The following is a 16,054-nucleotide window of genomic DNA, read 5'->3' as shown; positions in this document are numbered from 1 at the left end:
GTATTCTTGGATGCATATTTTTCTCATTTAGTGCTCTGAATACATCATGCCAGTCCTTTCTGGCCTGACAGGTCTCTGTGGATAGGTGTGCTGCCAATCTAATATTTCTACCATTGTTTGTTACTGATCTCTTGTCCCAAGCTACTTTCAGGATTTTCTCTTTGTCACTGAGACTTGTATGTTTTACTATTAGATCATGGGGTGTTGACATTTTTTTTTTTTTATTTTGAGGGGGGTTCTTTGTGCCTCCTGGATTTTGATGCTTATTCCCTTCCCCAAATTAGGGAAATTATCTGCTATAATTTGCTCCAATATACCTTCTTCCCAACCCCCATTCTCTTTCTTCTTCTGGGGTCCCAATTATTCTAATGTTGTTCATCTTATGGTATCACTTATCTCTCAAATTCTCCTCTCATGGTCCAGTATTTGTTTGTCTGTATTTTGCTCAGCATCTTTATTCTCTGTCATTTGGTCTTCTATATCACTAATTCTCTCTTCTGTTTCATTTATCCTAGCAGTAAGAGCCTCCATTTTTTATGGCACCTTATTAATAGCTTTTTTTAATTTCAACTTGGTTAGATTTTAGTTCTTTTATTTCTCCAGAAAGGGATTCTCTAGTATCTCCCATGCTTTTTTCAAGCCTGGCTAGCATCTTCGTAATTGTCATTCTGAACTCTGGTTCTGACATCTTACTAATGTCTGTATTGATTAGGCCCCTAGCCTTTGGTACTGCCTCTTGTTCTTTTTGGGGGTGGGTGAGTTTTTCTACCTTGTCATTTTATCCAGATAAGAATAGATGAATGAGAGAGCAAAATACTAAAAGGGTAGCAATGACCCCAGAAAAATATACACTAACCAAATCAGAAGAGACCCAAAACCAGGGGGAGAAAATAGGAGAAAGAAAAAAGAGAAAAAAAAAAAAAACATACATGATTAGAATAGAGCCACACACTTGATTTGGGGTGTATTTTGGTCTGTTAGAAGAAACTGCCTCAAAATTCCTCAAATTTTTTTTTTAAAGATTTTTTTATTTATTTAATGAAAGAAATACTTATGTATATACAAAAATAAGGTAAACATGATGAAGGGAATATGACTACAAAGATGAAAATTTTAAAAGATTCTAAAAAAAGGGGGGTGCCTGGGTGGCTCAGTGGGTTAAGCCTCTGATTTCAGCTCAGGTCATGGTCCCAGGTCTCAGGGTCCTGGGATCAAGCCCTGCATCGGGCTCTCTGCCCAGCAGGGAGCCTGCTTCCCCTTCTCTCTCTGTCTGCTTCTCTGCCTACTTGTTCTCTCTCTCTCTGTCAAATAAGTAAATAAAATCTTTAAAAAAAAAAAAAAGATTCTAGGGCGCCTGGGTGGCTCAGTGGGTTAGGCCGCTGCCTTCAGCTCGGGTCATGATCTCAGGGTCCTGGGATCGAGTCCCGCATCGGGCGGGCTCTCTGCTCAGCGGCGAGCCTGCTTCCCTCTCTCTCTCTCTGCCTGCCTCTCTGTCTACTTGTGATCTCTCTCTCTGTCAAATAATAATAAAAAAAAATTTAAAAAAAAGATTCTAAAAAAGGAATTGATAAAATAAGAAGTTGGTTGAAAAAAGAAGAAAGAAAAAAAAAGGATAGAATGTGATCAGACTGGAGATGAGAAAAAAGCCATATGGTAGATCTAAGGTATATTTTGATCTGATAGAAGAAACTGTATCCCAAAATTTTAAAGAAAGAAAAATTTTTATGTATATAAAAAATAAGGTTAAATACAATTCAGGGATAGAATATGACTATAACAATGAAAATTTAAAAAGACTTTTAAAAAGGTATTGATAAAATAAAATGGTTTTAAAAGCTCAAAATAAGAAAGAAGAAAAATTTTAAAAATAGAATAAGAAAAAAATTAAATTAAAAAAATTTAACTTTGAAAGACTAAAAAATCATGGAGAAAAGGCCATGAATTTTGTGTGCTGTATTCCTGTTGCTCTGAAGTTTTGCAGTTCTCATTGGTGAACTTGGTCTTGGCTGGATGTTCTTGCTGATCATCTGGGACAGCGGCCTGTTGCCAGATTTCTCAAATGTCTTTGCCCAAAGCGTAATTGCACCACCCTTGCCAGGGGCCAGGTTAAGCAATCTGCTTAGGTTTGCTTTTGGGAGCTTTTGTTCCCTGAATGCTTTCCGTACAGCTTTGGAAGAGAGTGAAGATGGCGGCCTCCCAGTCTCTGGCCAGAGGAGCCAAGAGCTCAGGACCTTGCCCCTCAGTGCGCCCTCAGAGAAAAGCAGTCAATCACTCCCATCTCCCTGGTCTCCGCCTGCACTCCCTGCTCACCCGGCATGTGACCGAGCATCTCTATCTCTGACGCACAGCCCTGTTTGGAGTCTCCAAACCCAGCTGATTCCTGCCACATTCTGGGCCACTCCTCCCAGAGAAGGTGAGTCTCCCCAGATCTGCTGCTTGTTGGGTCCCTGCCCAAAGAGCAGTGGCCCATCTGTGTCTTGGATCACGGTTTAACGTAACCCTGAGCTGAGACCCCACTCCTCGGCTCCATCTCTGCAGCCGCTTTCCCCACTCTAATACCTGTGAGCTCTGCTGCACTCAGACACCCCTGGTCTTTTTGTGTCCCCAATGGTCCTGAGACCATGCTGTCCCCATGAGGGCTCCACCCCCTGCTTAGCCTCTGGAGTGATGTCCCTCAGTGCAGTAGACTTCTGAAAGTTCCAATTTTGTGTTCCCCTGCTCCACTGCTCCACCGCTTGCCGGGAGTCTGCCCCTCCCCCCGCGGTCTATCGTCCCATATGTTGCCTCGGATTCACTTCTCTGGATGTCCTACCTTCCAGATACTGGTAGTTTTTCTGTTTCTGGAATTCCTGCTATTCTTTCCTTTGATCTCCTGTTGAGTCTGTAGGTGTTCAGAGTGGTTTGGTAATTATCTAGCTGAGTTCTGGGACCAAACAAAATTCAGGTCTCCTATTGCTCTGCCATCTTGCTCCTCCCCTCCCAGGTCTGCACGTCTTAACTTTTTTAAACAACCTGCCATTTGATTTAGGTGAATTAATTAACCTTACTTTGTACCTGACACAAAATGATTTAGGTGAATTAATTAACCTTATTTTGTACCTGACACAAAATGATGATCTGGTTTTATTTGACTTCCATCATTCTCTATGGTCTTAGAATTCTAACATTCAAATATTCTAAGTAGTTGTTGAAAATCTGAAGTTTTTTCTCAGAGGCTGGTAAAGTTATGGCAACACACAAACAAAACCGAATGAAATGCTAATTGTGATAATTAGTAAATAGATGCATTTAGAACAATAAGGCAAAAAAAAAAGCTGCTATTGTCTCAAGCACTTTAGCCTCAATTTTATATTTTAAAACCAGACTGATCTTTAGATCTCTATCTGCATAAACACAAACTTAAAGCAAAAATAATCATAAATCATAAATCTACATGGGACTTTGGATCCTCAAACTTTCCTTTTGCCATAGGCATTCTCTATATGTGAACTCCTAAAATAATGATGGTGTTTTCTCTCAGTAGTCTTGCAGGAGTTAGCTATTTCCTATATAATAAAAATAATAAACAATTTTTTTATATATAATGAAGATAGTCAAAAGAAAGTTGCTGAATCAACCTGCTATAATAACTAGGTTTACAAGAAATGAATTATTTATGAAAACAGCACACTTTCAAGACCAGTAAAAGCCTTCACCATAGTACTGAGCCATGACCATGTTTTCATAGTGTATGTGTAATTTTGAATAAATTAATTAATGAAAGGGAAAACCGTAGGTTCTGACTGAAGCTTAAAAAAAAAAGGTGAATTTTTTTTTTTAAGTTCTAGTTTGTCTAGTGCAGTCAGGAACAATTTAAATACAACTTCCCTAGAGTGCATTTCCACTTTTAATAGTCATACAGCTTTGATAGGTACTGGGGCTAAGAGCCCTTGCTAATTATTAACTGTGTTTATTGATTGTGTTCTTACAGTTGTGGCACATTATCACTTTTAATCCTCACAACACTCAACTCTTCTGACTCTAGTTTCCATACTTAAACTCTCAAATCATTTGGTAAATCAAACAAAAGTGATTGCTTTTTAGCAGGACTACCAATAAAACAAATGTATTTTTTATTACATTATTTCATTACTTATAGACAAAAGAAAGCAAATAAATGCCAACCTTGAAGCTTTTCCTTCTCCTGAAAAAAAATATATATTTATATACACACACAAACTATATACACACACACACTATACACTTCTGTCTTCTGCATGTATTTGATTTCAACAATTCTGTGGTACAATTCAGTGATGGAAATAAAATAAGATCCTCTGAGCTCTGAGGTTCTGCAACTTGAGGAATGAAGATCACTTGGAAACAATTTTTTTTGTTTGTATGTTTTTATTTTTTATCAACTCATTCTAATTAATTGCACAATGAATCAATTATATTTTTTAACATTTTTATTTATTTCAAGAATTATGGGGCACCTGGGTGGCTCAGTGGGTTAAGCCTCTGCATTTGGCCCAGGTCATGATCTCAGGGTCCTGGGATCAAGCCCCACGGGGGCTCTCTGCTCAGCAGGGAGTCAGCTTCCCCCTCTCTCTGCCTACTTGTGATCTTTCTCTCTCTCTCTCTCTCTCTAATAAATAAATAAAATCTTTAAAAAAAAAAGAATTAAACTGTGCCACATTTCCCCTTGAGCACTAACCTTTTAGAAGAACACCTGTCTTAAATTTAACCACAGTCCTCATGCAGCAAACCTCCTAATTCTTGGTGAAAGATTTAATTACCTTGCCTGTTTAGACATGGACTAAGTGAGTATTTGTAAACTGATTAAAAAAGTTAAAAGTAATTTAATCCAAAATCAACTATTCAACCACACTGATTCAGTGTGTATTACCATAAGGCCAGAGAAGAAAATGATGAAACAGATGTCACTTAGTGAGCCTAGAGTCTTGTGAGAGAAAACACACTTTCCCGTGTGGTAACTGTGTATCAACAGCACTGGGAGCATGCAGGATTCTGAAATTCCGTGGAGCCAGGGTAACGATGTTGTTGAGTCTGGGCATCTTTAATTAAATATTAAAACATTGCTAAGAGAGATATAGAAGAGGGGCTATAATACAAAGGGTAGAAAAGAATCCACTTTTAAGGACCTAGGATACGAGAGAGAGAAAATATAGGCATGGGAAGGAATTTGTTATCTGGTTTTAGGAAACTTTTTTGTATGAAATATGGCCAGTCCTTATCTCGTTAGACTTTGAGACATCATTCTGATAGTAGAGGATTTGGAGAGATGGATTAGCCACTATCAACTTCATTTGAATTTATTGTCACTTCTTGTATGTCAGGTACTATTCTAGGTTTGTATCTATTTATCCATTTAATATTCATGACAATCCTATGACATATTTTTTAATTGGTATTCCCATTCCATAGGTGAGAAAAATGAGGCACAGTAGCGTTAGGTAACTTGTCCAAGCTGTCATTTGAAAAGTCCAAGAGCCATTATTCAGCCTCCATCAAAGCCCTACTCTACACTAAGACCCTCACTTTGAGGCATGCCTCTCCTGAAGATGGGACTTAGACTCATAGCAAGAATGTGGGCAGATGGGATGGACTGAGAAACATTTTCGATACCCCAGTTGATTAAATGTGGAGATAAAATAAGAATGCTGAGTCAAAATTACATCATGTTAATGAAATTAGGAAGAGGAGGAGAAGCATGTTTGGAGGGAATGATGAGATTGTTTTGAACATGCTGAACTTGAAATTGGCAGGATCATTTTAGGGAGGTCTGCTAGTAGGAAGCTGCAAATTTAAGTCTGGAGGCTACTTAGCCAGGATAGAACTGGTGTGACAGAAGTGATTTACTTGCCTCAGGCACAGATTTAAGGGGAGTGGAAAAAAAGTGATTAAGATCAATAATATTTCAATGTGATACTTGTAAAAATACCAAAATTTATGCAAAAAAAGACAACCCAAATATCGAAATTTAAGTAAAGAAAGATCAGTATTTTTCCTTTCCCTTAGTCTCCAATGTGGCCCCAGAGAGCATTATGAACAATTCTACCTTTATTTGAAAATTTTTAGTTTTTATCATGATTTTTGCATCAATTTTGATTTGTTAAAATACTGCCTTAAAAGAGAATTGATCTTGGGGTGCCTGGGTGGCTCAGTCAGTTGTGTCCAACTGTTGATTTCAGCTCAGATCATGATCTCAGGGTTGTGATATTGAACTCTCTGTTGGGTTCCACATTGGGCATGAAGTCTGCTTAAGATTCTCTCTCTCCCTCTCCTCTCAAAAAAGAGAGAGAGAGGAGTGAGAGAGAGAGAGAGAGACTAAGATTTGATCTTGATTTCCAAGCCTTTTTGTTGCATCCCTAAATTTTGCCTCCCAGGCAGGTGCTACATTTGTCTTACCCTAGTCTTGGCCTAAGAAAGAGGAAATTCCACTTATCTGTACCAAAGTTCTTTTTTATTTCTTTACTAAAAAGAAATTATTCCCTTTTATTTTTTTATTTCCTCATTAAAAGGAATTCCTTCACTAGCAGGAAAGAAATTATTACTAAAACTGAAACTGAACTTAAGTGATGACTCTGATTTTAAGTTATCTTGTGTCCAGACCACCAGTTCTCATAATTTTTCACAAGAAGAAAGAAGAGAACAAACAATTTCTCCTTTACAGATAAGGAAACCAAGACATAGTGACAAAGTTAAAACTAAACTACATGAGACATACTAGATCAGAAGCTTCTCTGGGGATAAACTGGAAGAAATAAAAATACAAAGTAAATTTATGTGAGCAAATCTTAACTAAATAATTGGACTGAAGGAATGAGTTTTGGTAAACAGCATAGGCTTCTGAATGAGACATAGTGGCCTTTGTGAATTCCTCCTCAGCCATTTACAGTTGGGCAACCTTTGAGAAGTTCCAGAGACTTACTCAGTTTTCTCATCTATAAAATGAGCCTCATTATACCTACCTTTTATTGTTTTGGTTAGGAGGGGGGAAAAAGAGAATATAGCTAATGGTATTTATCAATCAGCATCTCAACCTAAAGCACATGATACTCACAAAATAGGAACATCCCAGAAGTTTTGGGGGTTTTGTTTTGTTTTAGTAGGCTATATATAGAAGTAGAAAGACAGAAAGACCAAGATGGATAATGCACCTGGTTGCTGGAAACCAAAAAAAGAGAAAAAGCGGCATAGAATTACAGCGACTTTTGGTGAAAGGGACCATATCAAATATTCTGACCTTACCCTCTTTTCTCCCTTTGATTTCCAACCGAACCCTAAGCTTGAGGTTATCAAAGACCAGTTGCTTTAGCCCATGCAAGTCAGCCCTGAGGGAAGACTGCAGGCTGCAGAATGGTGGAGAAAGTACCTAGAGGAGCAACAGAAAGCTGACTGCCACAAAAATAATAGCTTTTGAAGAGCGAGCATTTTCTGTGTAACAGATACATGCTTTACTGTGTCATCTCATTTCAGCCAAATAACAATCTTTATGGTAAATATTACTGTTTTCCCATTTTTTTTAAAGATTTTATTTGTTTATTTGACAGAGAGAGAGAGATCACAACTAGTCAGAGAGGCAGGCAGAGAGAGAGGAGGAAGCAGGCTCCCTGCGGAGCAGAGAGCCCCCATGGGGCTCGATCCCAGGACCCTGAGATCATGACCTGAGCCGAAGGCAGCAGCTTAATCCACTGAGCCACCCAGGCACCCTGTTTTCCCATTTTTTAGACGAGGAGCCTGAGACTTACTACAATTTGCTAACTTGTCAAAAGTCTCAGAACCAAGAGATGTAGGCAGGAATTGATGTGCCATAGCCCAGCACTGCAGAACAATAAATTGTAGTGACTGGTTTCATAATTATCATCACCATCCATTTAATTCCAACCCCTCCAGCAGTTATATTTCTAGGAATTTAACTCAGTTATAATAATGGATGTGTATAAAGAAGTATGTTCAAAAATGTTGTTTACAAAATTGTATTAGCAAAAGACAGAAAAAATTTAAATGTCTATGAACTTGGACAGTTTAAATAAGCTACAGTACATTTATAGAATGATATTTCTGTTTACCACAGTAGCAAAAAAAGGCAGCTCCAGGAGCACTGTGTAATAATATATGTTGATATATTCTTGAAGAACAGTGTTATAATTCCATTTATATTAGAAAATAGAAATATTACCTATATTCTTGTAGCTAAAAGAGTAATTTTGGAAAAATACATAAGAAACTGGTAACTTAGCTGCCTCTGGGGAAAGCAATTGGGTAGCAGGTGAAATTAAGTTAATTTTTTTAATTTCACAACTTTGTACTTTTGTACATTTTTTCCTGTAGTCATGTAATACCTACATAAAAACATAAATTAAGGAAAAATTGAATTGTACATGATTAGGGACCTTCTGAGGACTTCTGTAATTTGGGAAATAGTGAAAGAAAATGCACATGCATAAAAATCAGTTTTCTTATATCTTCAGATCCTGAGCGATTTGCTTTTTCAATAACAAAATCCTTTGCCATACCAGCTGTGGTTAAAAGAACGCAAAATAAGAAGTAAACATCAACATGTATGGTACAGTGCTGCAAAAGCAAAAACTGTAAGGTAAATGATGAGAAATCGGCCCCTTGAAGCCAGGTACCAGGTAACTCAGAAGGCAAACTGCGCGTAATACTGCACAGCCAAAAGCAGCAGGTGGCAAAGCTTTAACACAGCTTCTGAACCCCAGGGGATTTACAAGAGCTGTGTCCCCTGCACAGGACCATCAGCCTTCCAGCTCTTCATCCTTTCCAAGAAAGCTGACATTTTTGTTTTTCACGGCATTTTCAAATTGGAACGATCAAGACAGAAATTTCGGCTATCAGGAATGGAGAGACTGGCCAATGAAATGAAGGAGTTGGTGAAGAAGACAACTGTTGCCTGGACAGACTTTTTCTTTTTTTCCTTTTTTTAAAGAAGTATGCGCACACTGGAATTTAAATTGTTGATCTCCTCCACGTGTTACCAGTAAGAAATGTCCTTCCTTAGATGAGTAGGCATTTTCAGGAATTTCTGTAAATTCCCTCCGCATCTCCGGATTTCTGAGCTTCTGATTCTCCTGCTAACTCGGAGTAGGGCGCAGGAGTTCTGTGCTAGGCGCAGCAATAAAAATGGGAAGGGATCCCCTACTCCCGGAGCGACTGGGGCTCGGGCACTTAGCCCCTCCTGCTTCCGAGCCCCGCCTCCCCGCAGGGCGAATCCTATAAAACCGCGGCCAGCAGGGTCCCTCCTGCAGGTCTCGGATTAGTCCGACTTCAAAATCGGCTGGATCGCACGCCCCTTTGCCGGAGCAGAGCCTGTCGGAGCCATGTCCCAGGGGCTGTACCACGAGGAGTTCGCCCGAGCTGGCAAGCAGGCGGGGCTGCAGGTCTGGCGGGTCGAGAAGCTCGAGCTCGTGCCGGTGCCCCAGAGCGCTTACGGCGACTTCTACGTCGGGGATGCCTACCTGGTGCTGCACACAGCCAAGGCGGGCCAGGGCTTCACCTACCGCCTGCACTTCTGGCTGGGTAAGAGAGCGCAGGCTGCGGGACCCTGACCCGCTCAGGTCGGGGTGGGGCGAGGCCGCAGGAGGCGGAGACTGGCAGGCTGGAGGTGCGGGTGGGGTCGGGGGAGAGAGGAACCGCAAACGGGAAGGGCCTGTCGCGCCTGTCGTATCCCCTCCGGACGGCCGTCTTTGGGAAGGCCACCTTCCCCACGCCAGAGTGCAAACACCGCTGCAAACGCGGGGCACAGAGCTGTCGGGAGCAATCTTAACCCATGGGCTTTGACCTCTCTTAGGGCGGTCTCCGGGCCTTGGAGGCTGGTTTCTTTAGCCTCTGTCCCTTGCACCTTCCAGTTGGAAACCCCGCTCCTGCCCAGGGCCGCTGCTTAGGGCACCCTGGCTCTGGCCAAGTCCCGCTCACCTTGGACAAGTTCAGTCCTGATCTCCCTGTCAGGGAGGAGATGAAGTCAAAACAAGTTTGTAGGCATCCTCGGCAGCTGGCGAGAAGTACTCCCCCACCCCACACACACCCCCGCCGCCCTTTTCTCTGGTTAATTTGTTTTTATTTTTTGCCCTTGGGCCCCAGCTTGTATTTCTCCACACATTTAGGCAGTTAATGCTCTGGGCGACTTTAAATCAGAACCCACTCGCTCCACACTGCTCACACAGCCGGCTAACAGAAACTCCTGCTGGTCAGGATGTTGGCGACCCTGGATGGAAAAGAGAGGGGAAAAAAAAAAAAAATACGGGTCTTGTCAATATAAATAAATAGCTTTCTATGGCCTATGTGTTATTTAAATGAGTTGCTTTTTTCTAGTAGTTATTTTTATTATTGCTACTTATCTATTTGAAGAAGAACACAGTGTAAAACAAAACAGCTTCTCCAGCAGTAGTAATTATTTTGGGCTGCACTTGCGCCAGGTTGTCAGAATACTGGGCCTTGTGTGTTCTACTTTTCCACCTTCTACTTTTACTCGTCAACATCCTGAATGTCTCCCTGTAAGATCCTGTGCCAGTGGGCACACCCGGTCTAACAACGTGCCGATTATCCGAGACCTACGGCCTTCTTTTCAAACTGTTTGCCTCTCCTGGAGTTCGAGTTTGTTATTTTTAGCTTTATTCCTGAGCCTGCGGGGAGACCACACAAAACCACACACATATATATGCATTTGGAAGTCCTTGGAAAGCCATCATTTTTATTTCTAACTTTTGAAGATTTTAAGAAATAAGATGGCAGAAACCATTAAGAAGGGTTGTTCTCAATGGTGGTAAACACCTGAAAGAGACACTCCCAGTGAGAAATACAAAGAGGGAGATGGATTGTTTTTATTATAGCGTTTGAGGTTAAAATTTTGTGCTTGCTTGACCAAACTCAAGCAGAGTTCCAAGCACATTTTGGTTTCCCAGTGTAGTGTCACTATTCCTATGATAAATAGACAGTGATCTATTTACATTTTATACCAGGAATCTCTGAAACCTTAATATAAAACCATGTTCATGAATGAATGATGCCAGATAGAATAGTAATGTCCTCATCTTGGTCTTTCTATTTGGAATTTGGATCTAGAATGAATAAAAGTGTCTGAAATGTCACGTTTGTAATTTTGATGAATTAAGAAGTGAAGGCATTGTGTATCTTGTTGTAGACAACAGTTAAGTTTGTCAGAGGACTGCAAGAGGCTTTGAACACAGTTTGTTTGTTTGTTTGTTTTGGGGGGTGATTATTCTGTAGATTCTTTCTTACCCAAAGAAACTCACTCATTAAATTGTTTTTTATGGTTTACAGATACACATTAACTCCATTATTCATTTAGTGCTCACCAGTTTCGAAGACTATAATAGGAAATGCTTTGGGCAGAAACACTTCATGCTTTTAAAGGTCTCCCAGAACTGAACTTAATAGTGTGTTAATTGATAAATTAATTCATTCAGTAGTTATTCAATGTGCCCAGCATTGTGTAAGGAATTTTTGCACGTGAATAACTTATGGACTTTCTCTGAAAGTTTATAATCTCAAAGATAGAATAAAATAAGAAGTGATATACACAGGTACAACGGCTAAATGCTGTGAAAGACACAGTGTCTGTAGTTACGGGGAAGCAGGGAAGGAGAGAAGCTTTGACAGAAAAGAGGAAAATGATGGTAATTGGAAGGATTTTGTGCAAGAGAGAATCATGGGGAGCATGGAAAAGTTTAGAGTAAAATGGTCCACTCGGCCTTTAGATGGAATTGTTTGGCAGCTTTTCCTACTTTAGTTCCCTGAAGCAAGCTGGACTTCATCCAAAATCTTCTACCCTAAGACCTATATTTGGATGAATTCATGAGAATTAATCAGAGAGGCGGATTGAGGAAAAATTCCAAGAGGGAGAGCTGGAAGTTCCGGGGAAAAGGAAGTTTAACTAAAGGAAATCAGTTGGAAGGAAGATGGAGGGGAGTGAAGTTAGACTCAGACTGGGATGGAGAAGTACCTGGATGAAAATCAAGAAACAGGCCATGTAAGAGGAGGAAAGGGGAAGCAAGAAGCAGCAGGACAGAAAATAGAAGAGAGGAAGAGTCATCTTTCCTGCCCTCTCTCAGAGGCTTTCTACGATACTCTTGCATATCTCAGATTATTTCCTTTTATTATTTTTTCCTTTATTTACTTTACAAAGTAAGAATTTGTTGCAACTTAAAAGGTGTTGCACTGGTCCTTCCATAAAAACCATTTCAGTTCTGTAGCGAGCAGCTAAAATGTACCCACTTCTGCTTCTTGTTACTTGGAGCCTCATGTCTCTGAGCACAGCTGGATGATAAAACTACTCAGTCACATCCTGGACACAAGCTACAAACACCCTCCCTCCTCATCTCTCTTTTCCAGTTTTAAATTTTACATAAATGTATTTGAGAGCAGTAAACATTTGTGGTATATCTAGTCTGTGCTAGTTTCTATGCAAGACACTGGGGATCCAAAGAATTGGGTTACAAAATACAGTGTACAATTCAAGAAACTTATATAAATAGGGCTGCTGAGGATGCTGAGAAACTGGATTTTTATACATTGCTTGGGGGAGAATATAAGGTGGTACAACCATTATGAAGAAGAGTTTGACAGTTTTTTTACAGAACTAAACTTGCAACTACCATATGACCCAGCAATTGCATTCATGGGCATTTATTCCAGAGAAATGGAAAGTTATATTCATGTAAAAGCCTACACATGTCCATAGCAGCCTTATCTGAATAAGTGAAAACTTGATCTGGTCCAGATATCCTTCCACAAGTGACTGATTAATCAAGTTGTGGCTTATCTGTAACAGAGAATATTACTCAGCAAGAAAAAGGAACAAAGTATTGATGCATACAACTCGGATAAATCCCCAGTAAGTTATTGTGAGAGAAAAAGACCAATGCTAAAAGGTTTCATACTGTATGATCCCATTTATATAACATTTTTGAAATAACAAGTTTAGATTTGTTGTTATCAGAGGTTAAGGTTGGGGTGGGGGGGCTGGGGGTAGTTATAAAAGAGCAACATAAGGGATTTTTTTGACGATATAACTATATAGTATCTTGACTGGGATAATGAATATGTGAGTTTACAGGTGATTTAGAGAACTAACTGCACATTGATGAGTACAAGTAAAATTGGGGAAATAGGAGAAATGTAAGTGGATTGTATCAGTGTCAATATACTGGTTTTTGCATTCTGTGCTATACTGTGCATCCATGCTCCTGCTTTAGTATATTGTGGTATGCCAGACTATACTCTAGTTTGAAAAATGTGATCATTGGAGGAAATTTGGTTTATCGATCTTTGTCTCTCCTCCTACAGTACAACTCTGTGTTAATTACTGTACCTGTATAGTAAACCTTAGTATCAGATAGAGTTATTCCTCTGATCTTATTTTTCTTTATCAAAATATTTTAACTCTTTCAGGGACTGTGCCTTTTCATATAAATTTTACAATAAACAAATAATCCATAATAAACCTTCCTATGATTTTTATAGGAATAGTGTTAAACTTGTGAATCAACTTGGGGAAAATTGACATCTTTATTATATTGGGTCTTACAGTCCATGAATATTATGTCTTTTATTGTTTTTGAACACTGTGTCTTTATATTTATTAAGGTCTTTGCTTTTTTTTCATAAACATTCTATAACTTTTAGCATGTAGATCATGTACCTGTCATCACATCCTTAAAACAATTTTAGGAAATTTGCCACATATGTACAAATATAATGTAAAGCAACAAAATATAAAATAACATAACACAAAAGAACATATCATAACTTGAAAGACATTAGTACAAGATATCAGAAAAGGGAAAATGAATGAGATCAAAAGCAGAATTCACAGAGCAAGGGCATATGTTTCTGAATATTGCTAAATTGCATCATGATACTGAATTGCATTCTAATTTTCACATTCAAAAGCTGGTATTGGCTTCTTTAGGATCTTTCAACTTCTTTAGAACAAGGATTCTAGTTTATTCATACTGATATTCCTTAGTCCAGCTCAGTACACAAGCATCAAAAGATGATAGCATATCTTAATTAACTTAAATCCAGTTCGCTCATTAATTGCATGCCTGTCCATTTACATCCATCTAAAGAAATCTGCGTTTCAACTTGTGCTCAAGTAAGAATGTTTATGTCAAACACATTATGCTTAATGCTTTTGATATTAACCTTGATTTAAAGTTCCCTCTTAAAACATCTCTGTGCAAATCTACATCTGTATCCTTATTCGTATTTTCATTTATGGATGGGAAAATGGGCAGAATGGCACTTGGGTTCTTTCAGACTGCGAAGTTGCATAGGTGTTTTTTTTTCCCTTTGACCACAAGAAGTTTGAAAAATTGATACTATGTCAAATACTCCTACAGCTAGTGGATTTTTTTTTTCCTGAGACAGTAAGTTGCTACACAGATTCTCTTTGAGAGTAAGGGAGGAAGGTAAAGAAATCCAATTCTTTCATTAATATAGCTATCTCCCTTTCTTCCGCTTTGGTGAATACTCTCAGTTGGGGTTTCCTGTGAACTGTAGTTTTATTACGGCTTCTAAATTTTCTACATCAGTTACTCATGGAAGAAAATAGCATAACCTAATCACCACAACATGTTACTGCTGCTGAGAGTCTGAGTATAAAAAAACTATCAGTTGGTGTTGTAGTTTCTAAGAACCTGTGCTCCAGAATCACAGAAACCTGTGTCATGTTCTACCAAAGGTCAACTTTATGAAGTTACTTGGCCTGTTGAAGCCTTTACTGCTTCTATTGTAGATGGTAGAAAATATTTTTGCTGCATGCATTTGCTTGAAGATTAAATGAGATCATCCATGTAAACCACTAGCACAGTATCTGGCCCATATCAAGGATTTATAAATGTATAAATGTTGGCTGTTATTATTTCTAGAATAATTTATGATTTTTACACAGCTCAGATGTAGTAAGGGTTTTGAAGTGTGCTTTCTAAAATTTGAGTTTCCCTCAGAGCTGGTTCAGATCCCTGTGTAGTTTGTCTCCCTCCCAATCCCATCTTGTTTCATTTATTCTTCTCCTATCCCCCTACCCCCCCATGTTGCTTCTCCATGTCCTCATATCAGGGAGATCATATGATAGTTGTCTTTCTCCGATTGACTTATTTCACTAAGCATGATACGCCCCTGTGTAGGCAGAAGACGCCAGTTCTGGAGGATAGCTTTTTTTTTTTTAAGATTTTATTTATTTATTTGACAGAGAGAAATCACAACTAGGCAGAGAGGCAGGCAGAGAGAGAGAGGGAAGCAGGCTCCCCGCTGAGCAGAGAGCCCGATGCGGGACTCGATCCCAGGATCCTGAGATCATGACCTGAGCCGAAGGCAGCGGCTTAACCCACTGAGCCACCCAGGCGCCCTGAGTGAGGTTGCCTGGATGGGATTTATACTAGAATTGTGAAAATTAAATGTGTGTTGTGTGTTAAATTCTTGGGTTAATAATACCTACATTCACATTCAATAGATGTTAGCATCTTTCTCTTACCCTCCCTTTCCACTTAGAGAATATAATCTTACACCCAATAAGCTAATGAAGTGAAGGCACTAAGACTTGAAAATAGGGATAAGGTCAAGTGATACTCCTTTTCCCTTTCTAAAAACCACTTGCTTTTCTAAAGCTATTTATCTGTGGCCTATGATGTTCATATTCCTTACAAATATTAACATATTATCAGACTGATATACTAAAGGCTAAAACAACTGAAAAACACTCTCCTAGTCTGCTCTGATTAACAAATAAATCTGCATCCTGCTAGAATATAGTGCTATATCTTTTTGAACATATACAAACAGCAGTATTGTGTGTGTGTGGATTTTTTAAAAAGATTTATTTATTTATTTATTTTAGAGAGAGAGATAAAGGAGGGAGAGAGATGGTCCCAAGCAGACCCTGCATGGAACATGGAGCCCAACATGGGGCTCCATCCCATGACCCTGAAATCATGACCTGAGCCGAAACCTAGAGTCGGACGCTTAACTGACTGCACCAGCCAGGCACCCCTGGTGGTGCTTCTTTTAA

The 16,054-nt window shown here is 39.3% G+C and overlaps 1 protein-coding gene across 1 annotated transcript in view; it reads left to right on the top strand.

Moving 5' to 3' along the window:
- The first annotated feature begins 9,238 nt into the window (after positions 1-9,238).
- Positions 9,239-16,054, top strand: part of SCIN (scinderin) — an 80,291-nt gene continuing 73,475 nt past the window's right edge. Inside the window, exon 1 of the mRNA XM_046020002.1 lies at positions 9,239-9,543. Within this exon, the coding sequence (XP_045875958.1) occupies positions 9,345-9,543 (199 nt within the window). The 5' untranslated portion in view covers positions 9,239-9,344. The remainder of the gene's footprint in view (positions 9,544-16,054) is intronic.

This window comes from Meles meles, chromosome 10 (assembly GCF_922984935.1).
Source record: "Meles meles chromosome 10, mMelMel3.1 paternal haplotype, whole genome shotgun sequence".
NCBI classification, from domain to species: Eukaryota; Metazoa; Chordata; class Mammalia; order Carnivora; family Mustelidae; genus Meles; species Meles meles.
The sequence above is the reverse complement of the archived record's forward strand: the minus strand, read 5'-3'. Positions and strand labels throughout refer to the sequence as shown.